General features: G+C 33.1%; 3 protein-coding genes across 5 annotated transcripts in view; all 3 read left to right on the top strand.

The window, feature by feature from the left end:
* The window catches only part of LOC139503315 (E3 ubiquitin-protein ligase TRIM71-like), a 55,565-nt gene that overhangs the window by 18,321 nt on the left and 20,394 nt on the right, over window positions 1-16,850 (top strand). For 2 of the 3 annotated variants that reach the window (XM_071293079.1, XM_071293080.1), the window contains exon 2: window positions 3,180-4,897. In XM_071293079.1, coding sequence (XP_071149180.1) covers window positions 3,188-4,873 — 1,686 coding nt within the window. In that variant the 5' untranslated portion in view covers window positions 3,180-3,187 and the 3' untranslated portion in view covers window positions 4,874-4,897. Of the gene's footprint in view, window positions 1-3,179; window positions 4,898-16,850 lie in introns of those variants that run through there. The other variant, XM_071293081.1, reaches the window with a different exon arrangement.
* Window positions 10,884-11,408, top strand: LOC139504359 (RING finger protein 207-like). The gene has a single exon (XM_071294433.1). It carries the CDS (start codon window positions 10,884-10,886, stop codon window positions 11,406-11,408), a length of 525 nt encoding a protein of 174 aa, XP_071150534.1.
* On the top strand, window positions 16,057-16,824 carry LOC139504360 (RING finger protein 207-like). Its single transcript, XM_071294435.1, has one exon. The coding sequence runs from the start codon at window positions 16,057-16,059 to the stop codon at window positions 16,822-16,824; it is 768 nt and encodes a 255-aa protein (XP_071150536.1).

Consider the following 16,850-nt stretch of genomic DNA (forward strand, 5'->3'; position numbering starts at 1 on the left):
CCATTTGTTGGAAAATTTTCTTCAGTTCAAATGAACTTTTAAATTGAACTGTGTCTCCTTCCTCAGTTTTTGTCAGATTGTCCATCTGTCTTACCACAACATTGAATTTCTCATTGGTCTGACCGTCAATTCCGCCAAGCGCTTACCACTAACCGTGAGTTCTATCATATCTTCAGATTGTTGAAGTTACTGAGATATTGCTCCCATCTGTACATTATTAATATGCATTGCCTCGTTCTGTTCAGTTTGCATCGTTATGAGACCAACACATATTTCATCAATTTGTTCTTCGCTCTGTTTTATATTGCGGTCCATCTCAGCTGCTCTTTGAGCATTAGATTTCCTACTTGTATCTGCTAAAAATTATTGGTACAATTGTTGAATAGTAATTTCTGAGTTGTCCTCTTTTAAAGTGTCTTCAGCTGTGGGTTTCTTTATTTTCCTAGATAATTCAGTTTCTGCCATTTCAATGTTCTTGTTCTTGTTCTCCTCAATTCCGTTCATTTCACTGATATGTGTTAATCACAGTATAATATCTCAAATTGCAAAATATTGCGACCCAAGAAATAAGATAGGCAATGCATAATATATTAGGGCAGATAAATCTCAAATCACAGCTTTTCTGTGTGACCCAAGACAAAAAAAAATTGCAGCTGTTAGTTAAAGCTATTATTGCAGCTTTTTATGAAAGCTACTGCTTTTTATATGAAACGACAAGCCAGGCAAAATCAAAAACAACAGAACTGAAACAGAGACTAAATGACACTATAGAAATAAGATAGGCAATGAATAGTATCTTAGGGCAGATAAATCTCAAATCACAGCTTTTATGTGTGACCCAAGACAAAAAATATTGCAGCTTTTAAATAAACCTACTCCTGCATCTTTTTATGTAGCTACTATTTTGTATATGAAACGGCAAGCCAGGCAAAATGAAAAACAACAGAAATGAAACAGAGACTAAATGACACTTTAGATAAAACTTTATAATTAAATGCTTAAATTCAGGTCAATTCTCAATGATGAATATTTGCTTAATTTTCAAGGCGGCCATTTTGAAAGCAACGGCCATTTTGAATTTCAAGGATAGATCAAAACTAAATCTAAGTACACCAAGTCATTCAAATATGTTGAATTTTGTGCTTCTAGCATCAAATCCTCCGATATTTGTGCAATACTTGGAAATATTTTAAAATGTTTGGCGGCAATCTTGAAATAAGCCGCCATATTGAATTTTGAGGGTGGGTCCATAGCTAATATTGCTCAGTACACAAAATAGTAGCATCATGCACAATTTGGTGCTTTCTTCATTATTTGAGCAATTTTTCACCGATCGGCCGGACTATTATATACCATTTACTCGGTATTTATTTTCTCTAAGATAAAAAAAAAAAAAAAAAAGTGCCGAATAAACTGCAATCATTCTAAAGAATAAAGTCGATATTTCTAGTTGTAAAGGCAAAATTTAAATGCTATTGATAAGCGATACTCAACCAAGCACCATTTTTTTAATATATGATTGTAATTAATGTAAAGGTGAATGTACAATTGAATCGGACTTTCACATGTAACTTTAAATTTGAAGCATTTACATATTTGCCATTATAAAATTAGTTACTTATTTCATCAAAATAAAACGGTAAGATTTAAGAATAATAAGAAAACTAAACAATATAAAAAAAAAATAGAAACAAATAGGTGAAAAATTAAGAAAAGAGAATAATAAATAAAGTTTTGTTTCCATTCCAATGATAACTCATATCAATATGATTATCTGACATCTAGACAATTCACAAATTAATGTCATTTTCTTAATAAATTCCCCACTTTTGTTGATCTTAGATTGACTGTGACTGAGAGCTTGTCTTTATTTATGGTATTTTTTTTTACTCGTTAGTGAGTTGCGATGTGTTTGTTTACAGTGTTCCGTCGGGAGGCAATTTATTTCTCTCGATTTCTTCTTTAGTGACAGTCTTCAACCAAACAAGAAGTCAGATTTCTGTTCAGGCGCATAGAGTTTTCCACGTTTTCCAAAACATTTGCTTTGTCTAATCTTAATTTTCTAGCGTTCATCCTGTTTGAAGCTTGATAAAGAAGGTTTGATGCTTCTAAGTCTATATGGACTTTACATTACCTATTTTCGTGTGTTTACTCTTCTTGTTTCGGGGAGGTCGGGTGTTTGTTGTTAAAGTGGTCCATCATTTAGAGTACTCGGGTGTTTGTGGTTAGTTTTGTCGGAAAAGTCGGGTTTGGTTGTAAGGTTTCTCTGAGGAGTTACATGTTTATGGTTACTCTTGTCGGGGGAGTCAGGTGTTTGTTTTAAATCATGTCTGAAGAGTTTGATGTTGGTTTTTAGTGTTGTCAGTGTTGTCAGAGGTGTCGGTGTATGTTGTAATTGTTGTCGGAAGAGTCGGATATGGATTGTTACTGTCGATGTAGTAGTCGTAGTGGTAAGTGTTGTCGGAGGAGTACCCAGCTACTTTTGCATAGGTACTATTTCTGTAACAAAAGTCTGTAGTAATGGAAATTTACTTTTAATACTCAGTACTATTTTGTTAATTCAAAATTAGTTTATTATCAAGGTACCTGTATTTTACAGTACTTGATTTGTACTTGAAATTTAAGTACTGCAGATTTTTGGTTGCACGGTTACATTTTTAGGATTTTGAAAGTTTGTCTTTTTCAAATCCATCATGTTAGGATGTTCAATCATGGAATATTTATTCTAAGTACAGAAATAATACCTATGCCAAAGTAGCTGTGTACGATGTTAGTTGCTAGTGTAATCTTACATGTCGGGTGTTGGCTGCTAGTGTTGTCTGAAGTGACTAGTGTTGGCTGTTAGTGTTGTCAAAGGAGTGAAGTATTTGTTGTTCGTGTTGTTAATGATGTCAGACAATTCTGATAGTGATTTTAAGTGTTGTCAAAGGAGTATAATGTTGAATGTAGTGTTGTCGGAGGGGTCGGATGTTATTTGTAAGTGATGTCAGAGGAGTCGGTTTTTGATGATTAGTGTCTTTGCAGGAATCGAAAGTTGGTGGTTACTGTTGTTTAATGCGTCGGGTGTTGGTGGTTAGTATTGTCGCACTCTTATGTGTTTTTAGTAAATGTTGTCTGAGGGTCGGTGTTGTTAGCAAAAAATAAAAAAATATAAAAGTATATACTGATACATATTTCAGGTATCACCATGGCTTCAAGAACAACTCTTTGTGGTCCATGTTCAGAGCGACATATAACCAAAACATCAGAATACTGGTGCCCGGAGTGTGAAGAGGCCATTTGTAATGACTGCCAAGAACATCATAAAGTGCTCAAAGCCACACGAAGTCACGAACTCATACCAATTGACAAGTACATATCTCTTCCGTCCTGCATTACTGATATACAGAAGTCATGTTATTACCACAATGAAAAGTATCAACAATACTGCGTTGCGCATGCGTTACCTATTTGCTTCAAATGCATTAAGGAACACCAGAAATGTAACGTCATACCTCTTGACGAAGTCACTCATAACGCTAAGACATCCGGGCATTTACAAGATTTAGAAACAAGACTAGTGGACTTATTACAAAACATTGATAGAATTGGAAAAGATCGAATGGCTAATTTGGACAGCATTCAGGAAAAGAAAGAGCTGCATCTTGCAGAAATTCAACAAATCAGAAACCAAATTAACAAACATTTAGACAAACTTGAAAAAAAAATAATACAAGATCTTGAGGAAAAAGAGTGTCAATGTAAAAAGAATATTCAGAAGATTTTGTCAGAAGTTGAAGAAAAGAAAAACTTGATAATTGAAAATCAGACCAATCTCCAATCAATCAAACAACATGCTTCCGATCTTCAAACATTTCTTGTGATGAGAAATATTGAAGTAAAGGTTTTTGAAAATGAACAATATTTACAATCGTTGGTTGAAACAAACAAATTGGACCCAGAAGACCTGACTTGTAATGTAGACCCAGGGGTGCTTAGTATCTTAGATAGTTTGAAAACTTTTGGATCAATTGAAATTGACATGAAGTCGAGTAGCATTCGTTTAATCAGAGAGAAAGATAAACAAGCACAGTTACAAGTAACGCAAACAAAGACAATAGCCGACGTGAAGTTGATTCTACAAAAGACAATTACAACAGGCGGGGAGACTATTAGAGGTTGTTGCATGTCAGTTAATGGCGATTATTTCTTCACCGACTATAACTTACGGAAAAAGGTAAATGTTTTTGCTTCGGATGGTAAATTCAAATTTGATATGTTGCTAGATCCTAGTTATGGGTATGACATAACAATGATTAATGAGAAAACAATCGCTATCACCTCTGGATTTTCTAGTGAGCACATTGGTATTGACATTATAGACATCGAAAGCCGAAAAAAAATTAAATTCATCAGCCTTCCTGGTCGTCCATGGGGAATCACACGTGATCAAGACTCGCTGTTTGTCTGTGTTAAAGGACGTGGTATATATAGAGTAAACACCTTGGATTATACTACCTCTCACTTGATAAGTTGTAACTTATCAGGATCGACTTACATATCTATATTCGCCGAAAAGATATACTACACTGACTGGATACATAACAGTGTAGATTGTTGTGATCGTCATGGATCACATGTTTGGAGATTTAAAGAAGAATCAGTTTTGAAAAAACCGAGAGGCATTACTGTAGATAATGATGAAAACGTGTTTGTTGTTGGAGCATCGTCGTCGAATGTGGTCATTATATCAAACGACGGAAAACACCACAGGGAAATTTTGACCAAAGAACAAGGTCTATCGGAACCGTCTGCTATTTTCTTTGATAAACAGACGGGGAAACTTCTTCTTGCAAACACCAGAAAAAATGCTTTCCTTTACAGTGTTACTTAAGGTGATTGGAATTGAAATGACTCATTTGTCTGTTGTTTTCTTTCATTCACAAAAATGTTTGCTATAAATATAAGAAGAGTCATATTATTTCTTTACAAATTTTAATCAATGTATGTACAAGAATTTAGCCATATTTGCAGATATTTTATCTCCCTTACAAAAAGTTCTAAGTCCGCCACTGATTCTTGATGCAAAAGTCAGTTATTTTATTTTCGTTTTATTTTGCAATAAAAAGTATAATAACAAAAATACTGAACTCCGACGAAAATTCAAAAAGGAAAGTCCCTTATCAAATGGCAACATCCATCGCTCAAACACATCAAATGAAGAACTGTCCTATTACTGACTTGGTACAAGCATTACGGATGTAGTGAGCAGAATGTAAAGAGCCACGTCAAAGAAATACCAACACGGTTTTTTGGTTAAACGTTGAAAAATAACATTGGTTATATGCCATATAATTGCAAAATAGGAACCAACACGGTTTTCCGAATCAAAAAGTATGTGTGTCCAAACATAAAATTTTCAAGTCATCTTCCAGAATTTTAATCGCGGCGATAATCTATCAATTGCAAAATGTAGGAATTTTTTTTACTTGTTCCTAGAAGTAAATAATCGGTGATTTGTATAGATAGATAAGTTGACGTTCATTCAGTTTGTTATAGACATATGCAAATTCACTAGTGATGTGTAGGTAAGAATCATATATTTATTTAATACTTATTTCAAAAATACAAACATATTTTACACAATAAAAATACAATACATAAAAAATGCAAAAAAGTCAAGTCTATATATATAAATATATATGTAGGACTCTTACACATGTCTAATGTGTGATTAGGGCGCTAAAGTACGATGGACAAGCTAGAGTGCGATGATATATGATAAAGAACGATGCGTCCGTATACTAAAGTCCGATGGTCTGCGAAAAGTATAGACGTCAGAAACGTAGTTGGATTATGACGTTAATTGACAGTCTTTTATACATTTTAAAAATGAATATGCCGGAAGATGAATTACAAAATTGTTTAACAATGTCAATGACTAAATCAATCAAAACCTAACCGTGCTTTGTCGTCTGAAGCAAATGTATTTGTTTTATGCTGGAAAAAAGATCTGTATCCTGCAGTCTACCATTTTACTCATTAGATATGAAATAGCATTCGCATAAATATCCTATTTCTTGCTATTATTGGAAGCGAACAAATTCTTATAAAAAGTTAACAAACATGGTATAATAACCAACATTACACATTAAGTGTGTTATGCAATTATTTTTAAGCGTATTGCCTTCAACAATGACCATGACACATACTGTATGGTTTACTGTTAAAATCCTCAAGATGACAAATAAACACGTAAAAACAATGCAAATATATTCATGAAAAACAATATTATGGTAAACGAATAACAGACTGCAATGAACAACATGATAGACAGTAGACTTGTTGTCTGGTCGTTATCTGTTTGGCTTTGTGAAACCCGTATGTTGCAAGGAAAAGTACCAGGCTAGATAAACAGCTACAATACTGATGTCATAAACATACGTTGTGGGGTTTAACATGTTTGTGAGCACACAGCCTGTATTCTAGCCCTTGGCAATAGTTAAATAGCACAATATAATACAAAAAGCATGTTTTTGAGCGCACAGCCTGTATCCTAACCCTTGACAATACTTTAATAGCACAATATAATACAAAAAGCATGTTTGTGAGCGCACAACCTGTATCACAGCCCTGGACAATAGTTTAAGCACATCGGAATCGACATACATGTAATAGATACAAAGAGCCGAAAGAAAATTAAATTCATCAGCCTTCATGGTCGTCCATTGGGAATCACAAGTGATCAAGAGTCACTGTTTGTTTGTGTTGAAAGACAGGGTATATATAAATTAAAAACAATTGATTATACTACCTCTCACGTGGTCAGTTGCAACTAATCGTCAGGTTTCTACATATCTGTATTCGCCGACAAGATATACTACACTCACTGGTAAATTGACAGTGTAGTTTGTTGCGATCGTAATGAATCACGTATTTGGAGTTTTATAGATTAATCAGTCATGAATGTTTAAAGCGGCATCACAGCAGATAATGACGGTAACGTATTTGTTATTGGAAGCACGTCGTCGAATGTGATCATTAATATATCAAATGATGGAAAAGTTCACAGATAAATTCTGACAGACGCAGATGGTCTACGTAATCTCTCAGCTGTTTTCTTTCATAAACAAACCAGGAAACTTCTTGTTGCGAACACAGAAAAAACTGGGTTCCTTTGGAGTGTTACTCAAAATTTGAATTAATATGTTTTATATGACAATCTGCATGCCGCCTTTCTTTGATGTATGAAATGTTTAAACTACAAAGACCTTAGTCTAAATAAAGATTTAAAAGCCACTACTTTTTCAATAATTTCCAAGGTATAAATCACAACAATACTGAACTCTGAGGATAATTCAAGAAGGAAAGACCCTCACCAAATACAACAATCAAAAGCTGAAACAGATCAAACAAATGATTAACAACTGTCATATTCCTGACTTGGTACAGACACTTTCTTATTAAGCTAATGGTGACTAAAATATAGTTTATGTCCTGAGGAAGAAGATCGGGTAGAAATCTTGAATGATATACAATATTCATAAAATTCGAAACATATGAAAAATGACCGTACTAATGACCAGAGTGGTTACTCTGAGTTTGTGATAACTAGTCTGATATTACAACGGAACTATTTTAATTTTTCGAATGTCAACCTCTGTTTTGTCATTTATCATCACATCTGTCACCTTTAACGTATCTTATTTGATTGATTTATACCAAAAGGTGTTATTCTCAGAGTAAAATGTATAGTTGCAAAATGTTATTCAAATAACCGTGTCAAATACAAATGAAATGTCTTGCAAATGTTAACACGTCCATTTCAGTCTTCTGGTGTCTTGGTTTGGTTATTCACTGTCTGGTTTAAGTGTTAATTGATGTTTCAAATTCCGCTCACTATAGACAGAAATTTATATATAAAGAAATTTCGTAGGTTTTCTCACTCATATGTAAAATGTGTGAATGAGGTTCATAGGCCGTCCTTTAATTCTGTAAGTTGTTTTTTTTTAAATTTATAGCACTTGTTTTCTCTATTCTTTATCCTTTTTGCTCAATTTTCTATCAGCCAACTGTTTTCAATTTTTTAATGTTTAGACTATTTTACTCTGTTCTGTTCTGTGAATAGTTTATCCTTTATTCTGCACATAATGTCTATAACTCTCCAATCGCCATCTAGACCTTTTAATATGTTCAAACTTTTAATAAGTATTAAAACCTGCATCGACAGAAAAGGTCGTACAACAATCGGAAGTGGTAAATAACGAAACACAAATGTCACATAAGAGCCAAAACGAAAAGCACAGTTCGCTTTGAAAATTTCAACCGTAAATGTAAATACACAAACCTAGTAAATATTATAAAAGTGTTGCATTTAATGATGATATTTAATTAATTAAATTAGTTATATGATAAACGTGAATGGGACAGCAAACAAACAACACAATGATAAGATAACATGCAGAGGTTTTTGGTCAAATGTAATATTGTGCGGGAAAACATTTCGCTTTTGAACTTAACAAGACAAAAAGTTTCAGTACTGAACACAACCAATTCAACAACATAGTATGATTTAATTTAATGAGTAATTCATTGTCATTTTTTAAGAAAGCCTCAAGAGAAGAAAGTAACTCACATATGAACTTCAGGAGAAATATAAAAATTTGAAGTGTTTCGTTTTTAAAGGTTCTTAGTAAAACATGTGACTTCACTTGGGAGATATTAAATTACGTTTTATTCCTTGTTCGGAAGGTTGATATTTATTTCAGGTAAGATTAAGATTTCAATTAATATTGTGTAAAAATTTTAGACATATTGCATTCGATAGTTAAATAAAAGCTGTCAACAAGTTCTATAAATATGACTCTTCTGATTTAAACTTATTTTAAAATGTTGGTATTGTTAAGCACTCAGTTAAGCATGAATTAAGGGACAATGTATGGTCATGTATTGTAATGAAAAATAACACAAACTATTTGTTTTCTCAAAATTAAAACGGTAAGATTTAAGAATGTTGGTGATATCACTTTTACTGTTCTAGAGCTATGCCCCTATATAAAAGAACAAAAAATGCTGATTTTTCGTTTCTAACTTAAGCATAGATTACCTTAGCCGTATTTGGCACAACTTTTTGGAATTTTGGATCCTCAATGCTCTTCAACTTTGTATTTGTTTGGCTTTATAACTATTTTGATATGAGCGTCACTGATGAGTCTTGTGTAGACGAAACGCGCGTCTGGCGTACTAAATTATAATCCTGGTACCTTTAATAACTATTTACACCACCGAGTCGATGCCTCTGATGGTGGATGTTTCGTCCTCAAAGGGTATCACCAGCCCAGTAGTCAGCACTTGACATGAATATCAATTATGTGGTAATTTTTTATAAATTTCCTGTTTACAAAACTTAGATTTTTTTCGATAAACTAAGGATTGTCTTATCCCATATTTGTATTTGTTTGGCTTAAAACTATTTTGATATGAGCGTCACTGATGAGTCTTATGTAGACGAAACGCGTGTCTGGCGTACTGAATTATAATCTTGGTACCTTTGATAAATATTTAGTTTGCCTTAAACGTAAGTTATAAATCGTATACACAATGCTAACTAACACAAAACACAGATCAAGATGGAATTTTGGTTGTATCACTTTTACTGTTCTAGAGCTATGTCCCTTTACAAAAGAAAAAAATGCTGAATTTTTCTTTTCTGTTCTCTAACTTAAGTTTGCTACAAGCAAATGTTATAAAACTTATACACAATGCTTATTACCACAAGACACAGAACAAGTTTTAAAGTTATGCTCCTTTGCAAATGGAAAAATTGCTGACGTTTTTGTTTCTGTTCTCTAACTTTAGTTTGCGTCAAACTATATTATGAAACTTAAACACAATTACAAAATAAAGAGCGAATAGGAATTTGGGAATTGTCACTCTGACTGGTAGAGTTATGCTCATTTACAAATGGTAAGACTACAGAATTGTTCATTTCTGTTCTCTTTAGTTTGCTTCATCCAAATGTTAAAAACAAGATCAAGTTTGAATTTTGGAGGTGTCACTTTACTTTAACTGTTCTAGAGTTATGCACATTTGAAATGGAAAAATTGTTGAATGTTTCGTTTTAGTTCTTTAACTTTAGTTTGCCTCAGTCAAATGTTATGAAACTTAAACACAATTCTTATTACCACAGTATAACAATCAAGATGGAATGTTGGTGTTATCACTTTTACTGTTTTAGAATTATGCCCCTCTACAAAAAATTGCTGAATATAAGGTGTCTGTTCTCTAACTTAAGTTAAGTTATACACAATACTTATTACCATAAAAAAAAATAATCAGGTGCAAATTTGGGAGGCGTCATTTTTGACGTTCTTCAGATTTGTCCCGTTATAATTGTATATGATATGCAAGCGGGTGCATCATCTGTATCCAATGGACACATTCCCCGTTTATTTTTTTCTCTTCTGAAATCCTTCAGATATCCGTTTTCGTTATTTAGTAGTGATGTTAAATTGCATTTGTTTGTTTATGAAACAGTGTATCGTCGGGAAGCAGTTGATGTGTTGTGAGTGTTTACTTGATTTTTCTTTAAAGGCAGTGTTCAACAAAACAAGTAGGCGGGAACTGGATTTTACAAAGTATTTGATATATCTGATGTGTATTTTCTAACGTGTTGGTTGGTAGTGTTGTTGGAAAAGTCAGGTCTTGGTTGTTAGTGTTTCCGGGGAAGTCGGGTGTTGGTGGCTCGTGTTGTCAAAGGAGTTTCGTGTTGGTGGTTATTATTGTCGGAGGGGTCGGGTATTGGCGAAAAGTGTTGTCTAATAAAGCAGAGGAGTAATAACACAGCAATGTCTTTATGATGTTATGATAAAAAAATATATTGAAACATTTTTCAAATAATCACCATGGCTTCTAGTACAACTTTTTGTGGTCCATGTTCAGAGCGATATATAACCAAACCATCACCATACTTGTGCGCGGAGTGTGGAGAGGTTATTTGTGACGACTGCCAAGAACATCATAAAGTACACAAAGCCACACAAAGTCACGAACTCATACCAATTGCCAAGTACAATTCTCTTCCGTCCTTCATTACTGATATACAGAAGTCATGTACGTATCACAATGAAAAGTATCAACATTACTGTGTTGTGCATGCGATAATTATTTGCTTCAAAGGCATAAAAGAACACCAGAAATGCAACGTCATTCCTCTTGACGAAGTCACCAGTAACGCTAAGACATCCGGGCATTTTCAAGATTTAGAAACAATACTGATAGACTTATTACAGAACATTAATAGAATCATGAACGACCGACAAGCTAATTTAGAAAGTATTGAAGAAAGGAAGGAACTGCATCTTGCAGAAATTCAAGAAATTAGAAATCAAATTAACGAACATTTAGACAAACTTGAAAAAAGAAATTAAACAAGATCTTGAGAAAAAAGAGTGTCAATGTAAGGGGAATATTCAGAAAAATTTATCATCAGTTAAAGAAAAGGAAAACTTGATAACAGAATATCAGACCAATCTTCAAGCCATCAAACAACATGCTTCCGATCTTCAAACATTTCTTGGAATGCGAGAAATGATGACGAAAGTTTTCAAAGATCAACAGTTTCTGCAGTCGTTGAAAGAAAATAAACAAATTGATCAGGTCGATTTGGTTATCAATGTCGATCCTAGGTTGATTAGTTTTTTGAGCAGTGTGAAGAATTTTGAATCAATTGAAATAAAAAAGACATCGAGTAACATTTGTTTAATCAGCACAAAAGTTAAGCAAGCACAGACGAAAGTAACACCAACGAAGACCATAAACAACGTTAAGTTGATTCTACAAAAGAAAATTTCAACAAGAGGGGTGCTTATTAGAGGTAGTTGTATGTCAGTAAATGGCGAATATTTCTTCACCGACTACTCAAGAAAAAAGCTAAATGTCATTGCGTTTGATGGTACATTCAAATTTTATATGTTGCTAGATCCTGGGTATGACATAACAATAATCAATGAGAAAACAATTGCTATCACATCTGGAGGATCAAATGCGCACATCGGAATTGATATAGTAGACATCGAGAGCCGAAAGAAAATAAGGTTCCTCCCCCTTCCTGATCGTTCATATGGAATCACATGTGATCACGACTCGTTGTTTGTGTGTGTAGAAGAACGTGGTATATATAAAGTAAACACTGTGGGTTATACTACCTCTAACCTTTTCAGCTGTAACATATCGGCAGTTTCCTACGTATCTGTTTTCACCGAGAAGATATACTACACTGACTGCTATAATCACCATGTAGTTTGTTGTGACCGTAATGGGTCACGTGTTTGGACTTTTAAAGATACTTCAGTCTTGGAATAACCAAGAGGCATTACTGTTGAGGATGATGGAAATGTATTTGTTGCCGTAGAGGAGTCGCATGAATGCATACATGTTTCAAAATATTTGAACAAATAATTGTAAATCAAAATTAATATATAAGCAATATGTCACTGGTTTTCAATAGAATAAAAGTAACGCGATATGTCGATAGTCATATTTTGAATATGTGTGTGTAATGCTAGCTAAGTGAAAAATAAAGAAAAATATCAATAACTGTTTGCACGTATGAAATGTTGATTTTGAGACCGATGCTGAAAAGAAGTACAAAAAAAGCCAATTCATTTCCTGATTTTTTTAGTTTTGCTATAAAATGATCTACTTCCAAACTTAACATGTTCTCCACATCAGAATATACACTTTAAAGTTGATTATTATTCCCCAACCGACGACGTCTGTGGGGACTGTATGTTTGCACTCTGTCCGTCTTTCCGTCTGTCTGTGCATGCGTCAGTCTACCTTTTCCATACTTTTTTTCTGCATGCTTGAAGATATTGATTTGAAATTTGGTGGTTTGTTTTATCATGACAAGTTACAGATCAAGTTCGATTTTCACGGTTTTAGCTGTTCTCCTTGGTCAGTTAAAGCCCTTTTCCTAGAAATAAATTTTTGATGAAATAATTATTAACTACTAGCTTTCTCTAACTAATTTTTTTAAAAGATTTGTAAAAGACAGTGTATTAAGATATATGACATTTTGGTATTTTTCCTTTTCTTTAGATAATTATTTGAAGAATTTGGCGGTTTGTTTGTTTGTTATTTAATGTAGTTAACACCATAACAAGTTATAGACCAAGTTCGAATTTCTTTCCATTATAATGAATTTTTAACCAGAAGGGGACTATGTATTGCCATGCAATACTCAAAGAATGCTTGTTTTTTGTTAAAGATCTTATGTATTACTTAATGGAACTATGGGTTTTTGGTCCAACTTGAAGACCTCAACGACGTGTTATGAGTTACATAACAAGTTAAGGTTATTACTTAACGTTTTTAAACCTTGTTAACGGTAAAGCGTTTATCACATCACCAGAAAACAAGTGCATTTTTTGTTTTACCAAAGTCTATTTTAATCCAATTGGAAATATGGAGATGTTGTATGAATGCAAATGATACAACTTTTCCTGAAAAATTAAATGACTTAAATTTAAATAATTATAGTTAGCTGTACCACGTGTACGACCATTATTAATTGTTAAAACTTATATCATTTAGACTGCCTAAAAAAGCTTCGTGAACGTAAAACAAGAAATGTAAAAACCAAATCTGCTATATTTATGACAAGCATTGTACAAAATAAATTTACAGACATCAACTAACTTTAACAACTTCTAACCTGCTACTGATTGCTGACATAAACATGTGCAATGTAGCTGGTTAAGCATGTTTGTGAGAGATATTTCATATAAGTACCAATGCCACTGTATCGTTTTGTTTTGTTTACTAGTATAAATTGATCGTGTATTTGACACGATGAATTCGTAAAATGACAAATAGCAAATGGCAAATTTATTGACTTGTTTAAACCTGCTGTACTACTTTTGTTCCATATACATATTCCAAATTACTACCGGTAGTGAGGCTGACAGCATTCTATTAAGAGAGGAAAACTACGCTGACAATTAATGTTGGTCACATGATATTATTGAATTTAGAATTGAAAACAACATTTTTTTTTCGATCTATCTATTATGTCTTACCACTTATAGTACAACATTATATTTTTATATTATATTTCACGTATCCACGTTCAAATCGCAGTGATAAAGGTTTATTTACAGATGTATGATATGTATTTACTTTGACTTAATAGTACTGTATATGATGCGTGATTTGTAAAGATAGAGATGTAATCTTATTGTACTTTGAATTCACTTTGATATTCAGTTCAATACAGGGATATAGAGGTTCACTATTGATATTCAGTTCAGTACAGGGATATGGAGGTTCACTATTGATATTCAGTTCAATACAGGGATATGGAGGTTCACTTTTGATGCTCAGGTAGGTATTATATCTGATGGCTTTTTACTATCTTCTTAACAAAAATGAAACAATACAGTACCTTATTATATTTCATCTTGACAATGGTTATTTTAAGAGGAATTATGCTCTTGCTTTCCAAAGTATTCGGATATCTAGAGAATGTATAACCAGTGTTTCTGTGTCTCCATATCTTTATTCGCAGAGTAGGATTTCAGTGGTTGGTCAGTTCTGCTGTTGTACTGTCCAATATACAAGAAAAAAATGAAATCTCAAAAAAACTGAACTCCGAAGAAAATTCAAAACGGAAAGTCCCTAATCAAATGGCAAAATCAAAGGATAAAACACATCAAACGAATGGACAACAACTGTATTTGTTTACCTCATTTTATTATTGTATGTTTAAATTAATCACACATGCACTCTCCGTATCAGGTATTCCATAAATAAAAACCCAGAAATATAAATATTGATATAATTATAAAAATAGCAAAAGAAGGTCAAATCAACAATTGTTCTGTTTTTAAAACTGGTCTATCAAAACAAAAGAGTAACCAAAATTTTCGTTTAACCTCTTAACAAATGAATTTTATCATGAATTAATATATGAATTAAAAGGTTTCGACCTTAATTTTAAAAATTATATTGTTTGCACCGAAAATTTTACCTCGATACATTAAAATTACAATAAGAAAAAATTCTTCCTCGTTTATTGACTACAATGTAGTGTTTTCTTAGTGTTTTTACTATACAGTGAATTTGTTTGTTCGATATAATTTTCGATATAACAGAAAGCATGGAAAAAGGATATGGAAGGTAATTTTAGACTTCTAGTACCTGTGTTTGTGAAGAGCTAATTGACAATTTCAATCTTATTGGCCTAATTACAAAAATCTATGTATCTTTACTTTTCTTGACAATTTCGATCTATCTACAATGGCCATACTAGATTAATGTTCTTATCTATTTATTGTTTTTCAACTGTACATTATGTTAAATCGTCAAGAAAGGGAAATACATCCTTTTAGAAGTCGACTGGTGATTTTGGACATGTTAAATGTTAAATCATTTGTTGATTTTATCTTGGTGATACTAATTTGCAATTTACTATTTCTTTATATCGATAATGTTTTTTTTTTAGATCTATGGCAAAAAAATAAAAGTTATCAAACACAATATTCAATATATTCTTTGCTGATCGTTGCTGAATTGCGTACATCATTTTGTTTATTTTCTTTGGTTACATCGTCTGACATCAGACTCGGACTTCTCTTGAATTGAATTTTAAATGTGCGTATTGTTATGCGTTTATTTTTCTACATTGGCTAGAGGTATAGGGGAGGTTTGAGATCTCATAAACATGTTTAACCCCGCCGCATTTTTGCGCCTGTCCCAAGTCAGGAGCCTCTGGCCTTTGTTAGTCTTGTATTAGTTTAATTTTAGTTTCTTGTGTACAATTTGGAAATTAGTATGGCGTTCATTATCACTGAACGAGTATATATTTGTTTAAGGGCCAGCTGAAGAAAGCCTCCGGGTGCGGGAATTTCTCGCTACATTGAAGACCTGTTGGTGACCTTCTGTTGTTGTTTTTTTTTTCTATGGTCGGGTTGTTGTCTCTTTGACACATTCCCCATTTCCATTTCCATTCTCAATTTTATTTTTTATGATATCAGATTTTATGTTTACATATTTCTACATATGACAGGTATCACCATGGCTACTAATACAACTTTTTGTGGTCCATGTTCAGAGCGACATATAACCAAACCATCAGCAAACTGGTGTACGGAGTGTGAGGAAGCCATTTGTGATGACTGCAAGGAACATCATAAAGTATTCAAAGCCACACGAGGTCACGAACTCATACCAATTGACAAGTACAAATCTCTTCCGTCTTTCATTACTGATATACAGCAGTCATGTACCAATCACAAGGAAAAGTATCAACAATACTGCGTTGGGCATGCATTACCTATTTGTTTGAAATGCATAAAAGAACACCAGAAATGCAACGGCATTCCTCTTGAAGAAGTCACCAATAACGCGACAACATCCGGGCACTTTCAAGATTTAGAAACAAGACTGATAGACTTATTACAAAACATTGATAGAATCAAGAAGAACCGAAAGGCTAACTTGAAAAGTATTGAAGAAATGAAGGAGCTGCATCTCGCAGAAATTCAACAAATAAGACATCAAATTAACAAAAATTTAGACATACTTGAAAAAGAAATAAAACAAGATCTAGAGAAAAAAGAGTGTCAATGTAAGACGAATATTCAACAGATGTTATCCTCAGTTAAAGAAAAGAAAAACTTGATAACAGAATATCAAACCACTCTTCAAGGCATCAAACAACATGGTTCCAATCTTCAATTATTTCTAGTAATGAAAGATATTGAAGTGAAGGTTTTAGAAAATGAACAATTTTTGCAGTCGTTGATAGAAAGAAAACAAATCGAACAGTGGGTTTTAAAGTAGACCCTGCGTTGCTTGGTTTCTCGAAC

The sequence above is a fragment of the Mytilus edulis genome, chromosome 14 (genome assembly GCF_963676685.1).
Source record: "Mytilus edulis chromosome 14, xbMytEdul2.2, whole genome shotgun sequence".
Lineage (NCBI taxonomy): Eukaryota > Metazoa > Mollusca > Bivalvia > Mytilida > Mytilidae > Mytilus > Mytilus edulis.

What these genes read in the sequence shown, in the direction of transcription:
- LOC139504359 (XM_071294433.1), top strand. Translation starts at nt 10,884, where the DNA reads ATGGCTTCTAGTACAACTTTTTGTGGTCCATGTTCAGAGCGATATATA.
- LOC139504360 (XM_071294435.1), top strand. Translation starts at nt 16,057, where the DNA reads ATGGCTACTAATACAACTTTTTGTGGTCCATGTTCAGAGCGACATATA.